We start from the raw sequence: 23,105 nt of genomic DNA on the forward strand, positions 1-23,105 counted from the left end.
AGCTCTAAAATTATTCCCAGAGACTCAAGTAACTAGATCATTATATAATCACTGCCAACCCCCAAGGGAAAAGTCAGGGGAAGAAGGTAGGATGGGAAATAGTACTTGAGATTAAATTGACTCTCTGCTTTCCATAAGATACTAAAATCAAGACAGGCTTTGGTAACAAATTAGAGGAGATTGTGTACTAGCCTATCTGCTCTTTTAGAATAGAAAATAAGTATAGACTTAGCTTTCCTAGATAGACTTCACTCCTACAAGATACTATACCTATTAAGTCCAACTAAAATATCTTCTGCTTAAGTCTATTTTTTCCTAGATCATGTGGACAAAGAAACAAGATCAAAATGTTCTAAAAACAAGATTTGAGCTGAAAGATAGAAAAGAACTAGAGTATTCTATGTCACCACCCTAAGTACATCATTTTTTAATCTTCCTCCATATTTAAATTTCCACCATCGCTACATAGATCTCATCTTAGACTTTGAGAGAGAAAAAGAATGATGGAAAGGCCAAAAGATGCAGATAAAAAGAAAAAGTCAAATAATTTTTATGAATATAAAGTAAGGAAATAATAGCTACCCAAAGCAGAACTTGGAACACTCTTATCATGTTAGTTCCCTGAATATCCTATGGCAGATTACTAAGTGCCAAGCAATTTATTTTAATGTCATTCATAATGACAAAGGACATATTCCATGCAATAATGCTTATTTTATTTTTCTACAAAGAAGAAACTTGTCTGTTAGTAAACAGGGTAAAAAATTAAAAATGCTGAGAATATCTGTTACTCACCATCAGAAATGGCATGAGACAAATCTAAATCTTGTCCTGGAGGGGAAAAAAACATACTTGTGTTAGACATATGAATTAGCATAAGAACTATAAATCAGTTATCAAGCATTCGCTAAGCATGTATTATGTGCTAGGCATTATGCTACATGCTAATATCATAAATACAATGAAATACTATTTTGCCTTGAGTAGATTATATGGCCTGCAGATATTATGCAACTTATATACAAAGCAGCTACAATGGGCAGAAAAAGATAAAGGTTATGGAATGAAGATAAAGCTCTAGGTGGTCCTAGAGATAAGCTTTAAAAGAAACTAAGGATTTTTTAAGGAGGCAAACTAGGTGACATGGTGGATAGAGTTCCAAATCTGGAGTCAGTAATACATGAGTTTAAATCCAGTTTCAGGCACTCACTAGCTGTGTTTACTCTGGGCAAGTCAGTTAACCCTATTTGCCTCCGTTTTCTTATTTGCCAAATGAGCTGGAGAAGGAAATGGCAAACTACTCCAGTATCTTTGCCAAAAAAAACCCAAGATGGGATCATGACGTGTTGGACATGACTGAAATGACTGAATCACAACAAGGATTCCAAGAGGAAAGAATGCATTTGGTAGTCAGCAATTAAAAATGCAGTTCTTTTTTTAATTTCTGAAGTGATTTAAAATTGTCTAATGAGACCAGTGGTGATAAGGATTAAATATGACTTAGCATTTACAAAAATACACTTAATGTATATACATAGTAAGTTCCCCACAAACATTCACAAAAATTAAATTTGTCTATTACTCAAATCATTTTCCTGCCCTCAAAAAAAAAAAGAAAAGAAAAGAAAAGAAAAGAAAAAGAAAAAACCTATTACAGTTATCTGCAGGGATTGGGGACATGGCACCACCGTGAACTGGAAAATTTGCATAAAATTGTTTAGCTTTGCACCAGAGAATTCTGATTTCCCCCCCTCCTTTTGCAGGGTATTTACAGTACCGTATTATAAAATTTGAGCTAGGTATTTGGTCATGGGTTTCTGTCATCTGGTCTTCAAATTTATCTGTAGATATCACAATACCTCTAAAATTCCCATTTAATTTCTTATGCCAAACTGAGATACATATTTTTAAATTAATTTTATTTTATTTATTTTATTTTATTTTTTTATTTAATAGCCTTTTATTTACAGGTTATATGTATGGGTAACTTTACAGCATTAACAACTGCCAAACCTCTTGTTCCAATTTTTCCCCTCTTACCCCCTACCCTCTCCCCCAGATGGCAGGATGACCAGTAGATGTTAAATATATTAAAATGTAAATTAGATACACAATAAGTATACATGACCAAACAGTTATTTTGCTGTACAAATAGAATCAGACTCTGAAATACTGTACAATTAGCTTGTGAAGGAAATCAAAAATGCAGGTGGGCAAAAATATAGGGATTGGGAATTCAATGTAATGGTTTTTAGTCATCTCCCAGAGTTCTTTCGCTAGGCGTAGCTGGTTCAGTTCATTACTGCTCCAATGGAAATGATTTGGTTGATCTCATTGCTGAGGATGGCCAGGTCCATCACAACTGGTCATCATCTAGTATTATTGTTGAAGTATATAATGATCTCTTGGCCCTGTTCATTTCACTCAGCATCAGTTCGTGTAAGTCTCTCCAGGCCTTTCTGAAATCATGTTGTTGGTCATTTCTAACAGAACAATAATATTCCATAATATTCATATACCACAATTTATTCAGCCATTCTCCAACTGATGGGCATCCACTCAGTTTCCAGTTTCTGGCCACTACAAAGAGGGCTGCCACAAACATTCGTGCACATACAGGTCCCTTTCCCTTCTTTATGATCTCTTTGGGATATAAGCCCAGTAGTAACACTGCTGGATCAAAGGGTATGCACAGTTTGATAACTTTTTGAGCATAGTTCCAAATTGCTCTTCAGAATGGTTGGATGTATTCACAGTTCCACCAACAATGTATTAGTGTCCCTGTTTTCTCACATCCCCTCCAACATTCCGCATTATCTTTCCCTGTCATTCTAGCCAGTCTGACAGGTGTGTAGTAGTATCTCAGAGTTGTCTTAATTTGCATTTCTCTAATTAATAATGACTTGGAGCATCTTTTCATATGGTTAGAAATAGTTTCAATTTCTTCATCTGAGAATTGTCTGTTCATATCCTTTGACCATTTATCAATTGGAGAATGGCTTGATTTTTTATAAATTAGAGTCAATTCTCTATATATTTTGGAAATGAGGCCTTTATCAGAATCTTTGACTGTAAAAATGTTTTCCCAGTTTATTGCTTCCCTTCTAATCTTATCTGCATTGAGATACATATTTCAAAAGCATGATGAGGAAAATCATGATGTGGAAGGGATAAGTGTATATGCAATGGGTATTCCTATCTATGCAACTCTTCTCATAATCATCCTCAGTACAGTGGGTGGATCTCAAAGTTTTGGGAGAAGTGAAATGATGAAGGCAGGGAAAAGCCAATTTATTCTATTCAAACAGTTTATATCTTGCCTTAACTACCATTAAACTGTCAGCTGTTCTTGGCTTTGAAGCTCCAATCTCTGTACATTCCTCTCAACTCTCCCATAGCTATATCATAGTTTCCAAATCCCAATTCAAGAAATGCTATGGATGAAAAACTATCTAGAAGTAACTATCAGTAGGATCAAGACTATTTGAGGAGGCACCCATAAAGAAAAATAACATTCTGAAGGTGTTCTTTGGAGAACTGTTCATTCATGAAGATGCTCTTCAAGGTCCTAAGGAGCTATAATGCCAAATTTTCCTAAAGAACAAGTTACTCTAATTATAAATTAATGACCAATATGAATTTGCTCTAGAAAGGATTGAAAAACAATCCTCTCTTCTTTGCAGTTTGCATAATGGGTATAGAACATTGCATATAATGTCAACTACAACTGATTTGTTGATAGTTTTTACTAAAATGTTCCCCCTATTTTTAATTTTTTTTTAATTATAAAAATGGATCACTGGAGAGAAGTAAGGGGATAGATTCCCCCTCCTTTTTAAAAAAAATGTGATGTAACAAAATAAGGCATTATTTTTTCTAAAGAAATAAACATCTAATATAAATCAACTAGAATTACAGTCAATCTTCATTTTTATAGGTGAAAACATGGAAGACTCGAAAACTTATGTGATTTCCCTAAGGACACACTGTAGCATAGCAGGTCTAAAAGGGGATCCCAGGTGATGCCCAAGTTGTTATTCTTTCCACTATTCATGCTGCCACAATTTGATACAAGATAAAACTTAATTTTTTATTTTAGTGCTGCAGGAAGTGTGATTTTGTGGATAAGGGACTACTTTCATGTTTACTTAGAAAAATGTTTGTTTTTTTAAATTCAGTTCAAGATGGAGAATGACTGAATAACAAAGTTGTAGTTGTCTTAAGTAATATTTTTAACATCATAGGCTCATACAACCTGGAATTAGAAGGGATAACTCAGAGATGGTAGAGAGATAGGATTTGAATCCAAATCCTCTGATGAAGAGGTTTTTTCCAATAGCTAATACTATTTTACAATAAGATTTGCAATACAGTGCATAAAGTTTACAATATAGCACTATAAGGTTTACAAAATGATTTTCTTAAAACAACCTTGTACAATAGCTAACTTGAGGATGACAATCACCATTTTATAAATGAGGAAACAGAAGCTTGATGTTTTTAAATGATTTGCCATTTTCTCCACCTGTGAGATGAATCCAGATTTCTCTATACTCCATCTATCCATTATACCAAGCTATCTCTGACACAGAGGTAACTGTCAACAAATTAAATGGATAAATAATGTTGTTATTAATAAACCAACATTAGTATAGTGGTTGAACTCAACAAATATTTATTAAGTATCTACACCACCTAGAACATTATGCTAAACAATGAACAAGTTAAAAAGTTTTAAAAAGAAAAACATAATATGAACTCTGATCTCATGGACCTTCCAATTTTATATAAATAAGATATATATGATTTGATATACAAAGGCTGTTACCCAAAGGGTAATACAAAAAGATATGAGAAAAATATAAATCAATGCAAATAAGATCCAGGGAGGGGAACTAGCAACTATGTAGAAAGGGCAACTAACTGGTATTGTGGATAGAACACTAAATGGAATTGGAAAGTATCCAAGACCAAATTTGAATGTAGTCCTTCCCAACCCTAAGCCCATCACTCTATCCACTGTGCCACTTAGAAGACATAATAAGTTTGGTGTTGGGTTAATATTATGATTTGGAGGGGCCTCAGGGGTTGGAAAAGTCCCACTTTTGAATAAAAGTTTTTTTTTAATTTTTTAGTGATATTATCAACAGCAATGGAGCTGAGGGGTGAAGGGAAGGGAGATGAAACAATGAAATGGATCAGAAAACATCTTTATGGACTTGGTTGTAACTTTTAAAAAAGTGTTTGCAAAGATAATCAAAGTTCAGTTGATTTTTGGATTTCAGTTGTCTGTTATACAAGACAACAAATTTTTCCTGCCCTCAAAAAACTTATATTCAATTCTGGGGGGGGGGGGGAAGAAATCTAACATATAAATGTAAATACTAGACAGACATACAGACATGCTACACATGTTTCTTTAAACACATAAAATATATATGCATATGTATTACATATTACACACAAAACAATTTCAGGAAATAAAAAGCTGAATCAAATCATAACATCTCTTGGAACCATGACACAGAAGAGATGGGACAAGAACTAAAAATTCCCTTCCAAATTCACCTTGCTTCCAAGTAGAGCTTCACCTGCACCATAACTACCATACAGTGAGTTTGAAGAAATAAAATATTATTTAAAAAAAAAAAGTGATGAGTATGAAGATTTCAGAAAAACATGGAAAGATTTACATGAACTGATATTGAGTGAAGTGTGCAGAACCAGAAGAACATTGTAAATAGTTAACAGCAAGATTTTATGATAATTAACTCTGATAGATTTAGCTCTTGTCAGCAATGTCATCCAAGACAATTCCAATAGATTTGTGATGAAAAATGCTATACACATCCAGAGAACGTAGTTCAAAGCATTCTATTTTCACTTTTTTGTTTGTTTTTTTTTCCTTCTCTTATTTTTCCCCTTTTGTTATGATTTTTTTCTTTCAGAAGATGACTAATATGGAAATGTTTAAAATAATTGTACATATGTAATCTATGTTTGATTACTTGTCTTGAGAAGTGGGGAGGTAAGGGAGAAAGGGAGAAAAAGAATTGGAACTCAAAATCTTATCAAAATAAATGTCAAAGACTATCTTTATGTATAATTTAAAAAATAAAATACTATTAAGTGGAGGATGGGGGGGAGGGGAGGAAAGAGTACCATACTACTAAGCATGGTAGTATGCTTAAAAGGGGTTTCCAAAAAAAATCAGATACAAATTAAAGCGGTCTCAAATGAATATTTTTAAGTTATCTGTTTTGTATATGAAATTGATAAATAATACTCAAGAGAATGACATCAGAGACCAAGGAGGTAAGATTAGTTTTCAGTGTCTGAATAATTCATCAATAAAAATATGCTTTGTCACTTTAAAATCTTGGTGATATGTAAATGGAAAATAAAAATTTTTTTACTCAAATTACAAAATAATGGCATCATGTAAATACAAAAAAAAAAAAAGAGGAATGCAAAGCTATTTTACTATTAATCTAAAGTGATTAATGAAATGAATATTCTAGAGGAAGAAAAAATCCAATGCAAAAGACAAATATCAATGTATCCTATATTATTTCTTAAACTTATGATGTAGTTTATCTTGAGCTGACTAGAAAAGAGAAAGCCATATGTCTCTGAGATTTATCACCATACTTCTGCCTTTCTCCTATAGTTGGAAAGTATTAATTCCTTACCTGCCATTAACTTTCAAAACATTATCCACATATTTTTGTTAGTTTACTCTCTTTTTCTCCTTTTGATTTGATCCTTTTGATTGATTGATCTCCTTTGAAATTTGATTAATTTCCTTGATAACATGAATTGTCTTTCTGAATACATATTTCATTATTTGTAATTAGTGAGCAACCTTTCAAGATGATATCTTCCCTTGATAAACCAAATAGTTCTATTAGTGAATCAACCTCAAAATTGAAGTATTACAGTGAAATACATCTTATAATAGATTTTTTAAAACAGAGAAACATTTCCTCTATAATATTCTAATACTTCATGGGATAGAAGTAGGAGCTGGACCCCTGAATTCCTTGGCATTGATGGGCATCCCAAAACTTAGCAATTCCAAAACAGAACTGATGACCTTTTTCTATCCCTCCAACCTTCCTCTCCTACCCCCTACTACCGAGCCTAGCATTATTCCCCTTCTCTCTCCCCCTCACCTTTTAAGTTTCTCTAACACTATCTGGAGCAACACCATCCTCCCAGTCACCCAGGCTTGCAATTTTGCTATTGTCCTTGATTCTTCACTCTCATTTACCCCCACATAGCCAATAAATTGTCAAATCTTTTCATATCTACCATCAAAATATCTCTCATATATATTCTCACACAGTCACAATCCTGGTTCAGTCCTTCATTTTCTTTCATCTAGACTACTGCAACAATCTTCTAATTGATTTCACTGCCTCATCCATCCCCATTCAAATCCATTCTCTATAAATTGTCAACATGATATCTCTCTCTCTCTCTCTCTCTCTCTCTCTCTCTCTCTCTCTTTGCTGAGGCAATTGGGATTAAGTGACTTGGCCAAGGTCACATAGCTAAGACATGTTAAGTGTGTGAGGTCATTTTTGAATTCAGGTCTTCCTGACTTCAGGACTGGTGCTCTATCCACTAGCTGCCCTAATGTGATTTTTCTAAAGCACAGGTCTAATTAGATCACCTAATTCTAATCAATGATGCAGGAGATGTTTATTATTTCTGAAATAAAATATAAATACCTTTGTCTGGCATTTAAAGCTCTTTATTACCAGCCCCCTTTCTATGTTTCCAAATGTGTACATTTCACACTCTCTCCATGAAACCTGTGTTCTAGTCTGCTTGCAGTTACTCAAACACAACATCCTGTGTCTCAATACCAGTACTCTCCACTATGCTAGGTTTCTTCTCTAACACTTCATAAAACCAAATATAATAATTATAATTCACCAGCAGTTACCAGCAGTAGGAGGTTAAATCACAGCCACATATCATATCATCTGTCTGGTTTCATAACTACCTTTCCCATACCTCCCTGCTTATTATATAATGCTACAACCTCTCCAAAGTGACCTAAATAGTGAACTAGAGCCATCTTTCTATTCTTTCTGCTGCTCTTTTAACACCTAAGTTTGTTTAGAGGCATAGACAAAAAGGAATCTCACTTAAAAAAAGGGGAAGGGGGGAGTAAGCCAAGAGAGGTATGCATGATGTTCATGTATAAAACTCTTTCTTGAAAAATAAATGAGAATTAAAAACTTGAAGATGTCTTAAAGGTCACATAATCCAGATCTTTTTATTTCACAAATGAGAAAACTGAGATTCAGATTAGGCATCTTGTGAAGATCAGAAAATCTGTCAACAGCACTGCTGAATTATTATACATGTCCTCTGACACATCCAAAATTCTTTCAATACTGTGCATTTTCTCAATGAAGAACATAAGTATCTATTTTGTAATTATTGCAGTGAGTACTGATATTTTGAGGGCTTATAAAGTGTGAAAACATTGGAATGCAGTATGTGAAGTGCATGTGATTTCTATGACTTTCTTTATAAATTTCAGGGGTATGTGTGTGTGTGTGTGTGTGTGTGTATGTGTGCTGAGAAGACTAAGAAAATGACTCACAAGGGTGGAGTAGCTTTGAACTAACTATTATGACTCATTCCTGACAAGACATTCTCTGAGGCCGTGTCAGAGGATCTGAAAACTACCATTCAGCCATTTTAAGAAGTTTAGTGAGTAAAGCAATGTGAAATCTATGGGATGAAGCAACTTTTTTTTTTTTTTAATTTAAAGACATTTGTATTTAACTTCTTATATCTGAAGATAAATTAAAAAAGACTTTTGACTAGCCCCAATTTTAAAATATTGTTTCCTCCCTCCTCCCACTCTAATTACTACCAATTTAATTAGGATATCCACTACCCAAAGAAAGAAAACCAACACTCAGAAATTCCACATACTAAAATTCTACAGCTGTGTCAAAAATTACCACTCTAAAGATATTTTTTCCTTTGTGTTTGTGGATGGAAGCATTCCGAAGATTCGACTGTAAAATCATCAAAATAAAGAAAACCTTCCCAGATTGTTATTCCCAATTCATGTAATTCAAATGTGCTATTTATATTTATATACACTTTATAATGTGTATTTTATTAACATTCTTTATTATCTTTGAGTTACTTCAAACATCCTTATATGGCCCAACAGATTAAAATACCTCTGAAGTTTTTAAGATCTTTATTTTCATACCTTTTAAAAATATTTTAAACTAGCCTGACTATGCATTTAATTAGAATGCATTTACTCATAAGTTTATGATAATTAAATGGGTGAAAATTATTAAGGGGTTAAAATGGAGCTTTCTAATAAAAGGGAGAAACTGTGTATTGAAACTGGGAGAAAAGAAGCTCGTTCTGGGTAATGCTTCTATTCTAAAAAAGTGATTATGAATTTAAGAGAAAAGCAATAGAAGGTATAGTGGTATCTCTGGAATAAGAACACAGAAACTCTGGAACTGGAATTAGACCCAGATCTTAATTTAAGTTTTACTAGCCCAGAAGGTAACTATTAGGAAGTAATATTTCCATTTATATCATAAATTGCAAAAATACAACATAACACTAAATTTAGTCATATCCAAGAAGGTCACAATGTGCAGCTGTTGGAGCCGTGCAGTGGATAGAAGCACCAGGCCTAAAGTCAGGAGGCCGTGATTTCAAATAAGATCTCAAATACTTAACACTTATTGGCTATGTGATCCTGGTAAGTCACTTAATTCCAAATGCCTCACAAGAAAACAAATAAACAAAATAATAATAATAATGTGTGGATATTATTCCATGACAATTTGCATTCCCCTTTATGTATATTCAAAAATGTGTGTACAATGTTTTGGAGTTAACCAGATTACTTTCTCCTAGCAGGCTGATAAGATAATAGTGGTATCAGGATGCCTGTTTTACAGATAACAGTAAGAGCAAACAACAATTTACCTTTAAGAAATTTTCTGAACCTTACAAAGCCTATGAAGCAATAATCTTGTGAGGCCAGTAATACAGACATTATTATCTCCATTTTAAATATAAATAGAGACTGGAAAATATAAATGACTTGCTAAAATACATGTTTGTAACAGGAGAACCAGGAGATCTTTTGAGCAGTCCAGTGTTCAATTTGCCACATAATACTAGATCTCAATATTATAATCATATTACAAAATCAAAATATGCTTCTAAATATCTCTTTTAATAGAGCTTATGATCCTTACCAGGTGAGTTAGTAAAGAGAGGAATAACCTAACGCATGCAATCTTAAAAAAAAAAAAAAGATTCTTTTTCTGAAATAATATTTTATTTTTTCTAAATAAATATAAAGATAATTTTCAACACTCATTTTTATAAGACTTTGTGTTCCAAATTTTTCTCTCTCCTTCCTTTATTTCTCCCTTCCCCAAAACAGCAAGCAATTTGATATAGCTTAAATATGTGCAAATCTTTTAAAAAATATTTCCATATCTGTCATCATATGTAAGAAAAATCAGGCCAAAAAGAGAAGAAAACCACAAGAAAAAAACAAACAAACAAACATAAAATGAATCCATATTCAGTCTCCATAGGTCTCTCTTTGGATAAGGATAGCATTTTCCTTCCCAAGTTTATTAGAATTTCCTTGAACCACCAAATTATTGAAAAGAGCCAAGTTCATTACAGTTGATCATCATATAATCTTGTTAAATTGGGGTCCCTAAGAACCTGATTTCAGTTGGGTCAGTGAATTTGAATGGAAAAATTTTTTTCATTTTTATTTTCACTAATTTCTATTTTCTGAACTCCCAGGACACCCATTTTAGGATTGATATAGTCACCTTAGAAATTGGGAGTGATGTGGCATAACCTTGGAGAATGTGTGTCTGGGAGAAGGTCTGATAGCTTTCTTCCACCCAGCTATCCTTCAAAGATGTCTGTCTGATTTGTTATCCAAGTTTAGGCATAGAATAACCTCCAAGGAAGCAAAGAAAAGATAAATGCTCATGAATATAATTTCTTCTATTATTATATATGCTTTCTTGAAACAGAAATTTATTATTATGTATTTGGCATCCTCCCTGATGTTTTGTGGGCACATGACAATGTTTTGTTTTGTTTACTTTTTTCCCGTCTTTTTCTATTTTTTTACAATAAAATAAAAATAAATTTAAAAAGGAATGTACATAAAACATATATATACTGTACAAATATGATATACATGAGCATGTATGTATAAGTTTTATATATAAATATTCATATATACACATTTTAAAAAGAAACTATTAATGGAGGATAATAGTTCATATGTAATCCTCTTTTTCTGTTCTTTATGCATAAAATAATTTCTTTTTGGCATTCTTTAAATTTGTTATTAAAATTAATTTTTAAAATGGAATGTCAGATTCCATTCTTCTTAAGAAGAATGGACATTTGCTCTTAAGAAACCTTCTTAAGAGGTTTCTGTTTGAGTCTATAAAAAGAAACTTGCTGGAGACAGAGAGATGGGCACAGTGGTTGGAGGACTGGATTTGGAGTTAAGAAAATCATAGTTAAAATCTATCCACAGATACTTATTGTGTGACTTTGGAGAAATCATTTAACTTTTGTCTTCCTTAATTTCCTCATCTGTAAAATGGGAATAATAATAGTACTTATCTGTTAGATGGTTGTAAGAAAAAGAGATTATTTTAAAACATATTACAAACACTAAAACCTATATAAGTGCTAGATATTATTATTACTCAGTAATAGTAACAACTATTATTATATTATGTTACTATTATAACAGTAACAATAAATTATTATTATTATTATTACCAAGAAGTATCATGATTTAGTGGATGGGGAGCTGGCCTCCAATTAAGGTAATCTCTCAGTGACTAGCAGAAGAGATGTCTGTGTGCATTGGAAGTGAAATTCCTCATTGCGATTTCACTATAAAAATAAAATTCTAATGGCTCATCAGAAGAAAATTCTAATTTAGACAGTTGAGATGCCTAATGACTCAAAATTCAATACTCTTGTCAACATGTACAAAGTTCTTTGAACATATTAAGGCATTATCTATAGTTTATTGGTGTCCTGAGATTTCAGAGGCATGACTTGAACCCATTTCTTTCTGAATTTGAGACCAGCTCCCCATTCACTAGAGCATGGTACCTCACACTGTTGTGGTTATCATTACTAAATATTACATCAAAGTCAAGCTTCAGTGTCAGGGATGTAAGGGATTAATAAAATCTCAAACTATAAATGACACCAACAAGCTTGAAGACACATGATCTAGATATAGCCTTTGGTTCTGACAAAGTCTGATTAAGATTATTAAAGTACCCTGGTATGGTGAGGTCATAGTTCAATAGATTTAGACCTGGAAGGAAACCCTGCTAACAATGGCTAATTCTCTCATTTTATAAAGAAACTGAGTCACAGAAATTGACAGGTGGTGGAAGATTATTAATGGTGCTCAAAAATGTTCAAGATTTGGGGGCAAAAGACCTACGGTCATTCAAATCCTGGATCTGCCCCTTATACTTTTATGATACTGGGCAAATCACATAACCTCTTTAAGTGTCAGTTTGCTCATTTGCAAAATGAATGGGTTTCTGCTAGATGATCCCAACAATCTTTTCCAACTCTGATTCTATAACAATTATATTACAAAATCAAATTAATCATTAAGGGTGGTATTTTAAATATCTAAGCTTCTATATTTATATTTTAACATAAAATCCTCAAATTCCCCTTTCTAGAGTAGTCACATAACCAGTCACAAATAAGGTTTTTTTTTTTTGTTGTTTTTTTTTTTTTAATCTGGAGGAAGCACTACTACAAATAACCTTCTGGACAAATCAAACAAAAAGCAGATGAAAAGACGGAGTAACACACACTGTCCTATAGAGAAATGTGAGGAAAGGGGAGGGAGTCAGATATGGGACACCAACTCTCAGTTCTCATGAGTAGAAAATAGGGCCTGCTGCTTGGAAGGCTCTCTTACTTCTTTGGTCTCCCCCCTCCCCCCCAACAGACACCCCAGAGGAAAAAGCTACTTGATGGCTTCCTATTTTAAGCAATTATTCTCAATAATTAAGTGCCATAGCTGGTTATTCCTTCATACTTGACATCCAAGAATCCAGGTTCCTGGAAAGAAGGGAAGAATAGGTGATAATACATACAAATAACTGATAGATGTCTTTTGTTGTTATTCTTAGATCTTTTGTTGTTATTCTTAGAGGAGGAAGAGGCTATGTTGGAAGCAACACCCATACTAAACTTTCAAAGTATCATGTTCAATTAGAGAAACAGGAGATTTATGTATGAGGAAGTAATAGTAAGAGAGGCTTGCAAGATATAAAATAGATAATTCTGAGTACCTGAAATTAGAAGGTTTTTGCACAAATAAAACCAATATAGCCAACATTAGAAGGAAAGCAGAAACGGGGAAAATTTATAGAAAACTTCTCAGATAAATGTCTCATTTCACAAATATATAGGGAACTAACCAAAATTAGTAAAAATAAGAGCTGTTGGTCAGTTGATAAGTGGTGAAAGAAATCAAAGCTATCACACCATATTTAAAAATGTTCAAAATTACTAAAAATCGCTAATAATTAGATAGATGAAAACAACTTTGAATATGAGAATAACTATGAGAATAATAATTCTCACATATGAGAATAACATAACAAAAAAAAAAGAAAATGATAAATGCTGTAGGGGAATGTGGGAAAATAGGTGCACTAATATACTATTAGTACAGTTGTGAAATGGTCCACCCATTCTGGAGAATAATTTGGAACTATGCCCTAACGGCTATAAAATTGTGCATACTCTTTGATCCAGCTACTAGGTATGTATCCCAAAGAAATTTTTTTAAAAAGGAAAAAGACCCATTTATACCCCCCAAAAAATTATAAAAGCTATTTTTTTGTAATGACAAAAAAATTGAAAATTGAAGGGATAACCATCAAATGGAGAATGACTAACCAAGCTGCGGTATATAATTGCAATAGAACATGATTGTGTTACAAGATAATGATAGGGATAGTTTCAGAAAAAGTTGGATATGAACTGATGCAAAGTGAAGTGAGCAGAACCAAGAGAACATTGTACACAGTAACTGTTTAACAATATTGTAATGATGATCAATTATGAAAGACTTAGCTGCTTTAATCAATACAATGATGAAAGACAATTCTATAAGACTAAGTATGAAAAATGCCTATCCACCTCCAGAGAGAGATCCAATGAATTCTGAGTGCAGACTGAAGCAGCTTTTTTCATTCTCTTTATCCTTGTCTTTTTTTTTTTTTTTTTTTTTTTGGTTGTTGTTGCAACATATTTAATAAGGAAATGTTTTTTCGTGACTTCTCAGATATGATGGGGTATTATATTACTTGCTTTCTTAATGCATAGGGAAAGGCACTGTAGGGAGATATTTTGAACACAAATGTTAAAAATGAATGTTAAATGTGTGGGAGAGGTCTTCAGGACTTTTTAATTGAACCTATTAATTTTATAGAGGAGAAAATTGATATTGCAGAGATAGAATCTGATTTCCCAAGGTCACAGAAAGAAATGTTCATTATTATTTTATTGAAACTGAGATTAAGCTAAAAATGGAGTCCAAATCTCAAACTTGAATTGTTTGAACTTTAAAAGACCTCCCAGACCATCTTTCCTTAAACCATAATATTTTATGGGGTCGAGGTGGGGGAAAAGACAGAAGCCCTGGGTTAGTTACCAGAATAAAAATTACAACCTGGGAACTGACTCCGGGGACAGCATATTTTCAGTCAAGTTGCTGAAAATAGGCCTGTCTTTGGAGGAACAGTGAGTGATTTCAAAGCAGCTCTTGTTCTCACTACTCAGGACAAGGACATGGGCAGAGAGGCACCCACCTCCCAATCTTTGTTCTTTCAACTGAAAGAACCTCTTGACCTCACAATCAGTCATCCATTCCTAATCTTTATTCTCACCACTGGTCAGCAGGAAAGTTTCTGAAGACTGGAGAAAATTAAAGGGACCAATGATAGGGGAGAGAGATAGAGAGAAAGAGACATTAGCCTACCTAACCTTATCTAAGGTAAATCCCTGCTCTTATCAACTTCAACCACCCCTATTGAGAGAATTTCCAAATCCTCAGATCACATTTCCTCACATACAAAACAGTCCACATCTGCTTACCAAAGAGTCAGGGCTCTTCTACCTTAGCCTACCACACAGAGCTGAAGGAAAGTTTTAGATACCTAGGAAAGAATATTTTTAAGGGAAATGAAAGATTCCTGAGATATGTGAATACAAAAGCAACTAGCCACCTGGGAATCTACAGCAGGAGCTATGGTTCTGGTTACCTTAGCCTTTGCTGGGCTTGAAGGAAGTACTTCCCTTCCATGAACAATAGCTAGTTTCTGGGCAGCCTAGCAGCTACTCATTATCTCCCCTTCCAAAAAGCAGCAGCCCTAAGAGATACACAGAGGGAACTATAGTCCAGCCTTCCTTCCATCTGATAAGGGATAAAGCCAGCCAGGGTTCTCCCCACAAAAGGTAACTAGCTATAAAGTCCTTAATTCCCACTCTCTCATTGCTTACTTCTCCTGATAGTTGAGCATAATGTTGCAAGCCAGAAGATATGTCTGTAGTGGCCCTTTTAATTTCCACCCAGAAGCAAAAACACAATCACTCAATTTGAGGAAGGGGTATTTTGCTACATGGCTTTTTCAAGAAATACTATGAAAAAATAATCCTAAATATAGCCCTGTAATAAATAGACACAAGGCTCCTGAAGTTCATAAAGCTATTCCTAGCATATTCTGAATACAATCTCTTTTATAATAGCAGTAATCACAAATAATGCAGTTCCTGAAAGAGCTCCCAGAGAAAAATGTTATTGAGTAAGAAATAAAACCAAATAACATGAGGGCAATTGATTCAACTGTCTCACCCTAAATGACTTAAGATGAATCATCAAAGAACGAATAACAGACATTCTATTGGAATTCTGATGCTAAATAAACTTTGTTACATTGTGTTCTGTACCAAGTACCACCAAGCTACATCACACTAAACCTGTTTGTATGTATATCACACTAAACCTAGATATAGATAGAAATAGATAGGTAGCTATATATATATATATATATATATATATATATATATATATGAAAACATAAATTGTTTGTTCCAGTGTGACTATTATTATATTAGGTTCTCTGACTAACCTTAATAGAAATGTTTACTTTTATTTGTTAAAATTAACCAAAATACTCCACAGCATTTACTTAGAATACAGAATGCCTTCTATCCTTCCCTCCAAGATAAGAGTTCAAGTTTTACCTATTCGAAGAAGCTTTCCCCAATTATTCAGAACTGCATTGATAAGTCCCTGTACTTATTATATCAGTACCATACAGTTTAGCACTTAGTTCTTTTCTAGTTGGTTCCCAAGTGTCTACTCCTACAAGGCATTCGATACAAATTTGTTGTCCTCACACATAGAATGCATTTTTATTTCAGAGATTCCAAAAAGTTTGAATAAATTAAATATCTGTAATGGAATACCATTGTGCCATAAGAAAAGGATGGATTTAGAGAAACCCAAAAAGATTTATATAAGCTGATATACTGAACTGAGTAGAACCAAGAGAACAATTTTATATTAATACTCCAAAAGAGAACAAGTTTTAAAAAACATATGAGATCTCAGATCAATTCAATGGTCAGTCAATTCCATAAGATGAAGATCTAAGCTACTCACCTGTTAGAAGAGAGATGATGGATTCAAATATAAAATAAGACATAGAGAATTTGGATACAGAAGTTATGGCAATTTATTTTGCCTGATTATGCCTCTCTGTTAGAAGAGTTTTTTTTTTCTTTTCATCTCTTTTGGGAGTCAAGTTTGGATCATTATTACTGTACAATCCTTCATATTTAATCATTTCACTCCTGTTCTTTACATTTATACCCACTGTTGTAATCACTGTGTATTTTGATTTTTTTTATACTTCCTTCTTCACTTTGCATTAATTCATGTCTTCTCAAATTTCTCTATTTCATTTTAATTAGTAAACAAAGATATTTATACTGTCTCTTACATGTGTTGTATCAAGCTTTACATTATAATTTTCTGAGCTATTCTTCATAATAGAAATATTGGGTTAAAAAAAATAAGATCCAAGGATTAAGTACCGATACTGTATTAAATCCCTCTATCATATTCTACTCCAAACTTGGAAACAGTATTCTATTTAGATTCATAAGATGGAGAATGTAAATACCATTTATTCCATCTAAGAAACTCTAAGGGCCAGAAAGGTTTAAGTCACAGTAAATTAGCCTCAATAAAAGAGGTATAATTGGAACTCAGCTCTCTTGATTGTTAATTTAGTGCTCTTTTTATTACAGCATGATATTTCTTACTTCCCAGAGGCAGCTGGTGACACAATGGATACAGCACTGGTTCTTGAGAAAGGAAGATCCGAGTTCAAATGTAGCCTCAAACATTTATTAAATGTGTGATTCTGGACACATCACATCACTCAGTTGCCTCAACTATAATGTGGGGGTAATAATAATATCTTGCAGGGTTGTTGTGAGGAACAAATGAGATATTTACCCCAAATGACACATAGTAAATATTACATAAAGTGTAAAGAACACTTGATTTGGAGATGAAAAAACTGCATTCACATTCTGATTTGATCATTTACTTGTGACATTGAAAAACTTATTCCAACTCTCTAGGTCTCAGTTTCCTTTAATGTACATAAGAAGACTGGATTTAATGGCAAATGAGACCTTTTCCAATCTAAATCTATGATTCTACAGACAACACGAATAATGTCACTATTATTATTCATGTTTATGTAGTATTTATCTGATAATGATGCCATATTATTCTCATTTTACAGAGAAAAAAAACTAAGACTGAAAGTGAACTTTTCCTCATAAGTGAACCACACATAGATTGTAACTGTCAGAACAAGGACTCAACTTCAGATTTCTGTCTTCATGTTTAATACTCTTTCCATTATGGAGCTGACAAAAGAAAAAACTTTTCTTTCTACTGACTGGGTATCTCTAGTATCAGTACATAATTACCATCCTAGTTCAAATGTCCTTTTCTCTATCCCTGGGCCACTACTATCATCCTTCTTTTCTTCTGATCTAACATACTGCAGTATCTTCCTAACTAGTCTCCCAAGCTTAAGTCTCCCTACAGCTCTAATTTGGTTTCCACATAATTGCCAGTGATAGCTCTAAGAAGCAGATGAGTCTCCCCTACTCAATAAAATTCCAGTGGCTTTTTGTTGCCTCTAGGACAAAATATGAACTTCTTTGGAATGGCATTTGTTTGTTGATAAACAAACTACAGTACAAAGATGACTTGTGTTATGTAGGTTAAGATAAAATTTTCCATCCATGACAATATTTCATCTCAATTTCGGTGACTTATTCTTCAATCTAAAGAGCCTGTTAGTCTATTTTGAGTAAGCATTCCTAAAACTGTATGAGCTTTACATTTCAAAGAGATAAGGCATAATCAGTTAATCTTTAAGACATAGGTCTATTCAAAACTATGCCAAAAGACCATTTCTTGTGAGATCTGTGATTGATGGAAGCTGAGGTAGCAGAAATCTTAATCTGAGAGCAAAGAGGAATTTAATGTTTTCCAAACAGTAATGTTCTTATATGATGTATGCAACCACACATAGATGCATGTGAGTGACATTAAGTATTTCTAAGGCCCACCCTAATTTTTTTTAAGTTGACAAGTCAACTTAAATCTGGATAATACTTTACTATTATAAAGTAAGTAAAAATTGATTTCCATAAATAATATTGCAGTGTTACCTAGCACAGGAATTAGAATCTTAAAACATTCCCTTCCAATAGGTCCCTATGTAGATGCCTGTGAACACGAAAACACACACACACACACACACACAGACTCTCCCTTTAAATGCTTTAAATGTTTTACCCAAAAACACTTTTGTTATAGTCTCATGTATATAATATTCCCTATATTTAATCAATAAAATTGGAGAACATTTATCTTGTGTATGAATAAGATCTAATAAAATAATATGACTGCTAATCTCTAAGAAATTCCTTTTCTTACTGATTGAGAAGTGAGAATGAAAGAATAAGATTTACAAATGCTTTAGTAAGAATCCAGAAATTTATTAAGATCATATATAGTAAACTGAAGGAAAACTTGGAAGGAGACCATCTTGTCCAATCTCATCATTTTACAGATGAGGAAACTGAGGAGGCTTAGAGAGTAGGGAAAAAACGTGTAACAGGAATTTGAACTCAGGTCCCATAGAAAAGGCTGGGTACTCTCTCTGACACACTACTTTGTTAGGTAGTTCTTCTCTGCCTACAACTTACAAGGAAATTTAATGTTGTTTATAATTAATGGTAAAATCTCTATAAAAGAAGCATCACTTTCCCAAAAGTTTTTGGGATGGTGCATAATAATTTTTAAAGGAGGAATTGGTTTTTTAAGCTATAAAAGTATATTCATTCTATATCACTGAAAAAATCCTGTCAGAATTTATAAAAATTCTGCATTACATGAAGCACTAACTGGTCCCGTTTAACTTACTTCACTTAAATGACAGCCCTTGACTAGAAATTTAGAAAAAAGAAAAATCTCTCTCCCCAAGAAAATAACAAATACTGAAAATACATTTCCCTGATGAAGGGGAACTTATAAAGAAATTAAAAGAGGGAGAAGAAATGAAATGTACCAACTTAGTTAAAACACAAATTTTTTAAACTACAGTATGTTAATACTTTAGAGCAAATTTTCTGGTGAGCACAATATTTTAAAATTGTTTCTTCCTTTTCAAAAATGAAATGGCAACTACATTATAAAATTTTTCCAGCTGTGTCTAACACAACACAGACACTGTTGGAAGAAGATATTAAAAACATGACCACACTTGAATAAAATAAGGAAAGCATACCAGAGGGGCCTCATGTGGTTTAATTAGTTTTTACTTAGTTAACAGATGTTCTTAAATTATGTAGGCAGTCTGGTCTAGTCCAACTGACAGAAATCAGGTCATGTCTTTACCAGTGAATCAAAGATCGACTCTGGATTGACCACTTAAAATTCTGATTTCTGATTTTGCAACCAGCAGTGTCTTGGTAAATGTTTAACTGGCTCTTTGTATACAGGACATAACACACTTATAAATTTAATCAACATTATTATTTCCACAATGAACAAGGCTAACTAACAATTATAAATAAATTATAGACAGCAATAAATTAAGTACTAATTTGTAGGTTTGCTGATTTCTGAACACTGGTTAAAGCAGAGTCTAGCACACCCTATCACACACTTAAATAGATCCATATCTACAGTCTACTGCCCCCACTATTCCTTACAAAAATCAAAACCAAAAACCTTTCAGTACTATTGCCATGAGATTTATTGTGACAGAACTTGGAAATCTTAAAAAAAAAAAATTTATGGGAAAATCTATGATATTCTATTCCTTATTTTATCCTAGAATTCAGAATTCAGAACAGTATTTTTAGTACCATAATAAAATTTCAAATTGAAAATACACTTGTATGACAAGGTGTAAGATGCTAGCCTTTATTATAAAAGTGTTATGGAAAATTAAGTTTCCTATTTTAAAAAATTTGTTGGCACAATATACATTGTAACTTGGGGAATCCCTGAAACTCAGTTCATTTTTAGAAAGCTCCAAGAGATTAAAATGTTTTACACCTCATTTCTTTCTCTATATAAATGTCTAACCACTACAAAAGACAAACACAAGTGCAGAAATTATTACTTCCTTAAATATCTATGGCTTGATATGATTTATTTTGGTCATAGGGAAAGGATTAGCAATTCACCATTGACATATATCACCATTTATATGAATCACAAAGAGAGAGAATGTTGGATATGAGACTGGTTTTACTTTGTTGAAATTATCAATTTCATTTTAGGAAGCTGACTTAGGAAGGACACTCAAACAAAAGGTGGGGCAGGAAGCCATGAAGATAAAACTGAAGCTCTTATGCATCTATCACCTTTAAATTTTATAAACAGCCAACCTTCAACTTAAAATTTCTACTAAAAGTAAAAAAGCACACAAAGTAACTCTTATTCTGTGAATTATTTTTAAAATACAAGAACATGGTTCCAAGCACTGACCCCCAATGATTAAATGCCATTTTGTTGGCATTTCAACAAGAAACAAAACTTCTCTAGGCCTTCTCCAGCTTTACCTTTAAGCAGCAGGCAAGCACATATCTGAAAGATACTTCTCAGCCATGTGGACTTTTAAAAATACTATTTAGAAGTATATTACTAGTTTCAGAGAGACAAAGAAAGTTTGAAACTATCATTTACTATATATATGTCTGTATATATACATGTGTATGTAGAAACATGTGCACATACATAAGTGGATATATGACTGTATAGTTATATATTCTATATTAATATCACCTGTTATTTCTACTTTCTCATCAATTCTGCCTCCCTCATTCATCTAATTAAAAGCCATCATCGGATAACCAAAAGTTGAATCACTAATATCATTGGGAAGCTATTCTGTAATGAATTTTCTTGATGCAAACATCTGTTTAACTTTTCCCCAGTGCATCCTAGTTCTCATGTTGAAAATAATAACACTCTCGTTTAGCCCACTCTCCTTTTGAGAATCTGCCAGCCTAGTTTCCAGGTCTACAATCAAGTTTTAGGGGGTGAAAAAGTAACGGGCTTTGACTAACGGCCAGGCTTCAGTCCAGTGATCCGCTAGTTCCTCTAATAACTCCAAAGGCAATCAATAAAGATCTAGCCAGTTCTTTGCCAATAACCTTTCAATTAAACTTGCCTCTCAGGGATTTTCATACCAAGCTGGGAAATGGCAAAACTATCTATAAGGCATACAGAATATTTAAAAGAGGCCTGCAAACTACATACTTTCCAACAAACCACATCCCCACCTCCTCTGCCCCTATCCCCCTCCCCATCCCCACTCCCACCCCCAACCCCCCACCGCTAGATGCTGACGTCTCCTACTACAGTTTGTTCAATAACTGAGGAAAAACAAGCCTAATTTCTGGTCTCTTTTTTTCTGAAGACTGCTCCCAAAACTTAAAGCCTCACAGATATCAAGACTCCTCCCCTCAAAAGCGAGCAAAAGCTCTGCTACTTTTTCGAGCCCCCAGAGGCACTCCGCTGGAGGGATTCCCTTAGACCTCCCATCCCCTCACCCCCAGCAAAATTTGGACAACTCAAGAACCCTCCTCCCGGGAGATTTGTTTTGAAAGAACTCTCCAAGAACGACTGATTGTCCACCCTCCCTGACTTTAAATCCTTCCCTCTCCCATCCTAAAGAGTTACGCTATGACTCCCACAGGGATCAATTCTAACAAAGCTGGGGCGAATAGGGTCTAGGGTCACTCACCTCGAGCTGGAGCTGGAGCCAGAGAGCAGGCGAGAAGAACGAGCAGAAGAGGTACTGCTGGCCAGCGCCCCATGGTCCTGCCCCTGCAAGTTCACTTAACTCCTCAGAAGTTGTGTCTGTGGGTTCACAGGCTCCTTTAGTCTTCCCTGGGATCCGGAGATCTGTAGAAGAGGAAGAGAGTGGGGGTGATCTTTCTTCCCGAGAGAGCAAGGGGACAAGGGTAGAGTAGGGAGGGGCACGGGGTGTTGAAGAAGACAGCAGCAGGGTTGCTCAGTTAAGTTTCCAATCCACCAGCCAAGGGGCGCGGCACTCTACTTGCTATTAGTGAGGGTCTGGCCCTAGAAGGGAGAGGAACCACCTAGTCCGTTCCCCCAGCCAATCCGGGCCCTGCAGGGAAGCAGAACAGGACTGACTATGACTGGCTTCTGGCAGCAGCCCCGAGCCGCGCCCTGGGCAGGGACCGCCTCTGCAGTAGCGGGCAACCCCCGACACTCCAGCGAAAGAACAGCAGCCTTTGCTCTCCGCCTCTTTCCCTCCTTACTTTGGGCCTGGGAGAGAAGTACGCCAGAAAAGGGCGCGAAGAATCCGATCAGCCTGCCGGTGGAGGGGAAGGCAACCCGGCCAAGAGGG

General features: G+C 34.3%; 1 protein-coding gene across 2 annotated transcripts in view; it reads right to left on the minus strand.

The window, feature by feature from the left end:
* CD99 (CD99 molecule (Xg blood group)) overlaps nt 1-22,900 on the minus strand; it is a 59,506-nt gene extending 36,606 nt beyond the window's left edge. Inside the window, exons 1-2 of one of the 2 annotated variants that reach the window (XM_003765607.4) lie at nt 22,476-22,900; nt 796-831 (exon numbers count right to left, since the gene is read on the minus strand). In XM_003765607.4, coding sequence (XP_003765655.1) covers nt 796-831; nt 22,476-22,548 — 109 coding nt within the window. In that variant the 5' untranslated portion in view covers nt 22,549-22,900. The remainder of the gene's footprint in view (nt 1-795; nt 832-22,475) is intronic. The other variant, XM_012546115.3, reaches the window with a different exon arrangement.
* Between the last annotated feature and the right edge of the window lie 205 nt (nt 22,901-23,105).

This window comes from Sarcophilus harrisii, chromosome 3, assembly GCF_902635505.1.
Source record: "Sarcophilus harrisii chromosome 3, mSarHar1.11, whole genome shotgun sequence".
NCBI lineage: Eukaryota > Metazoa > Chordata > Mammalia > Dasyuromorphia > Dasyuridae > Sarcophilus > Sarcophilus harrisii.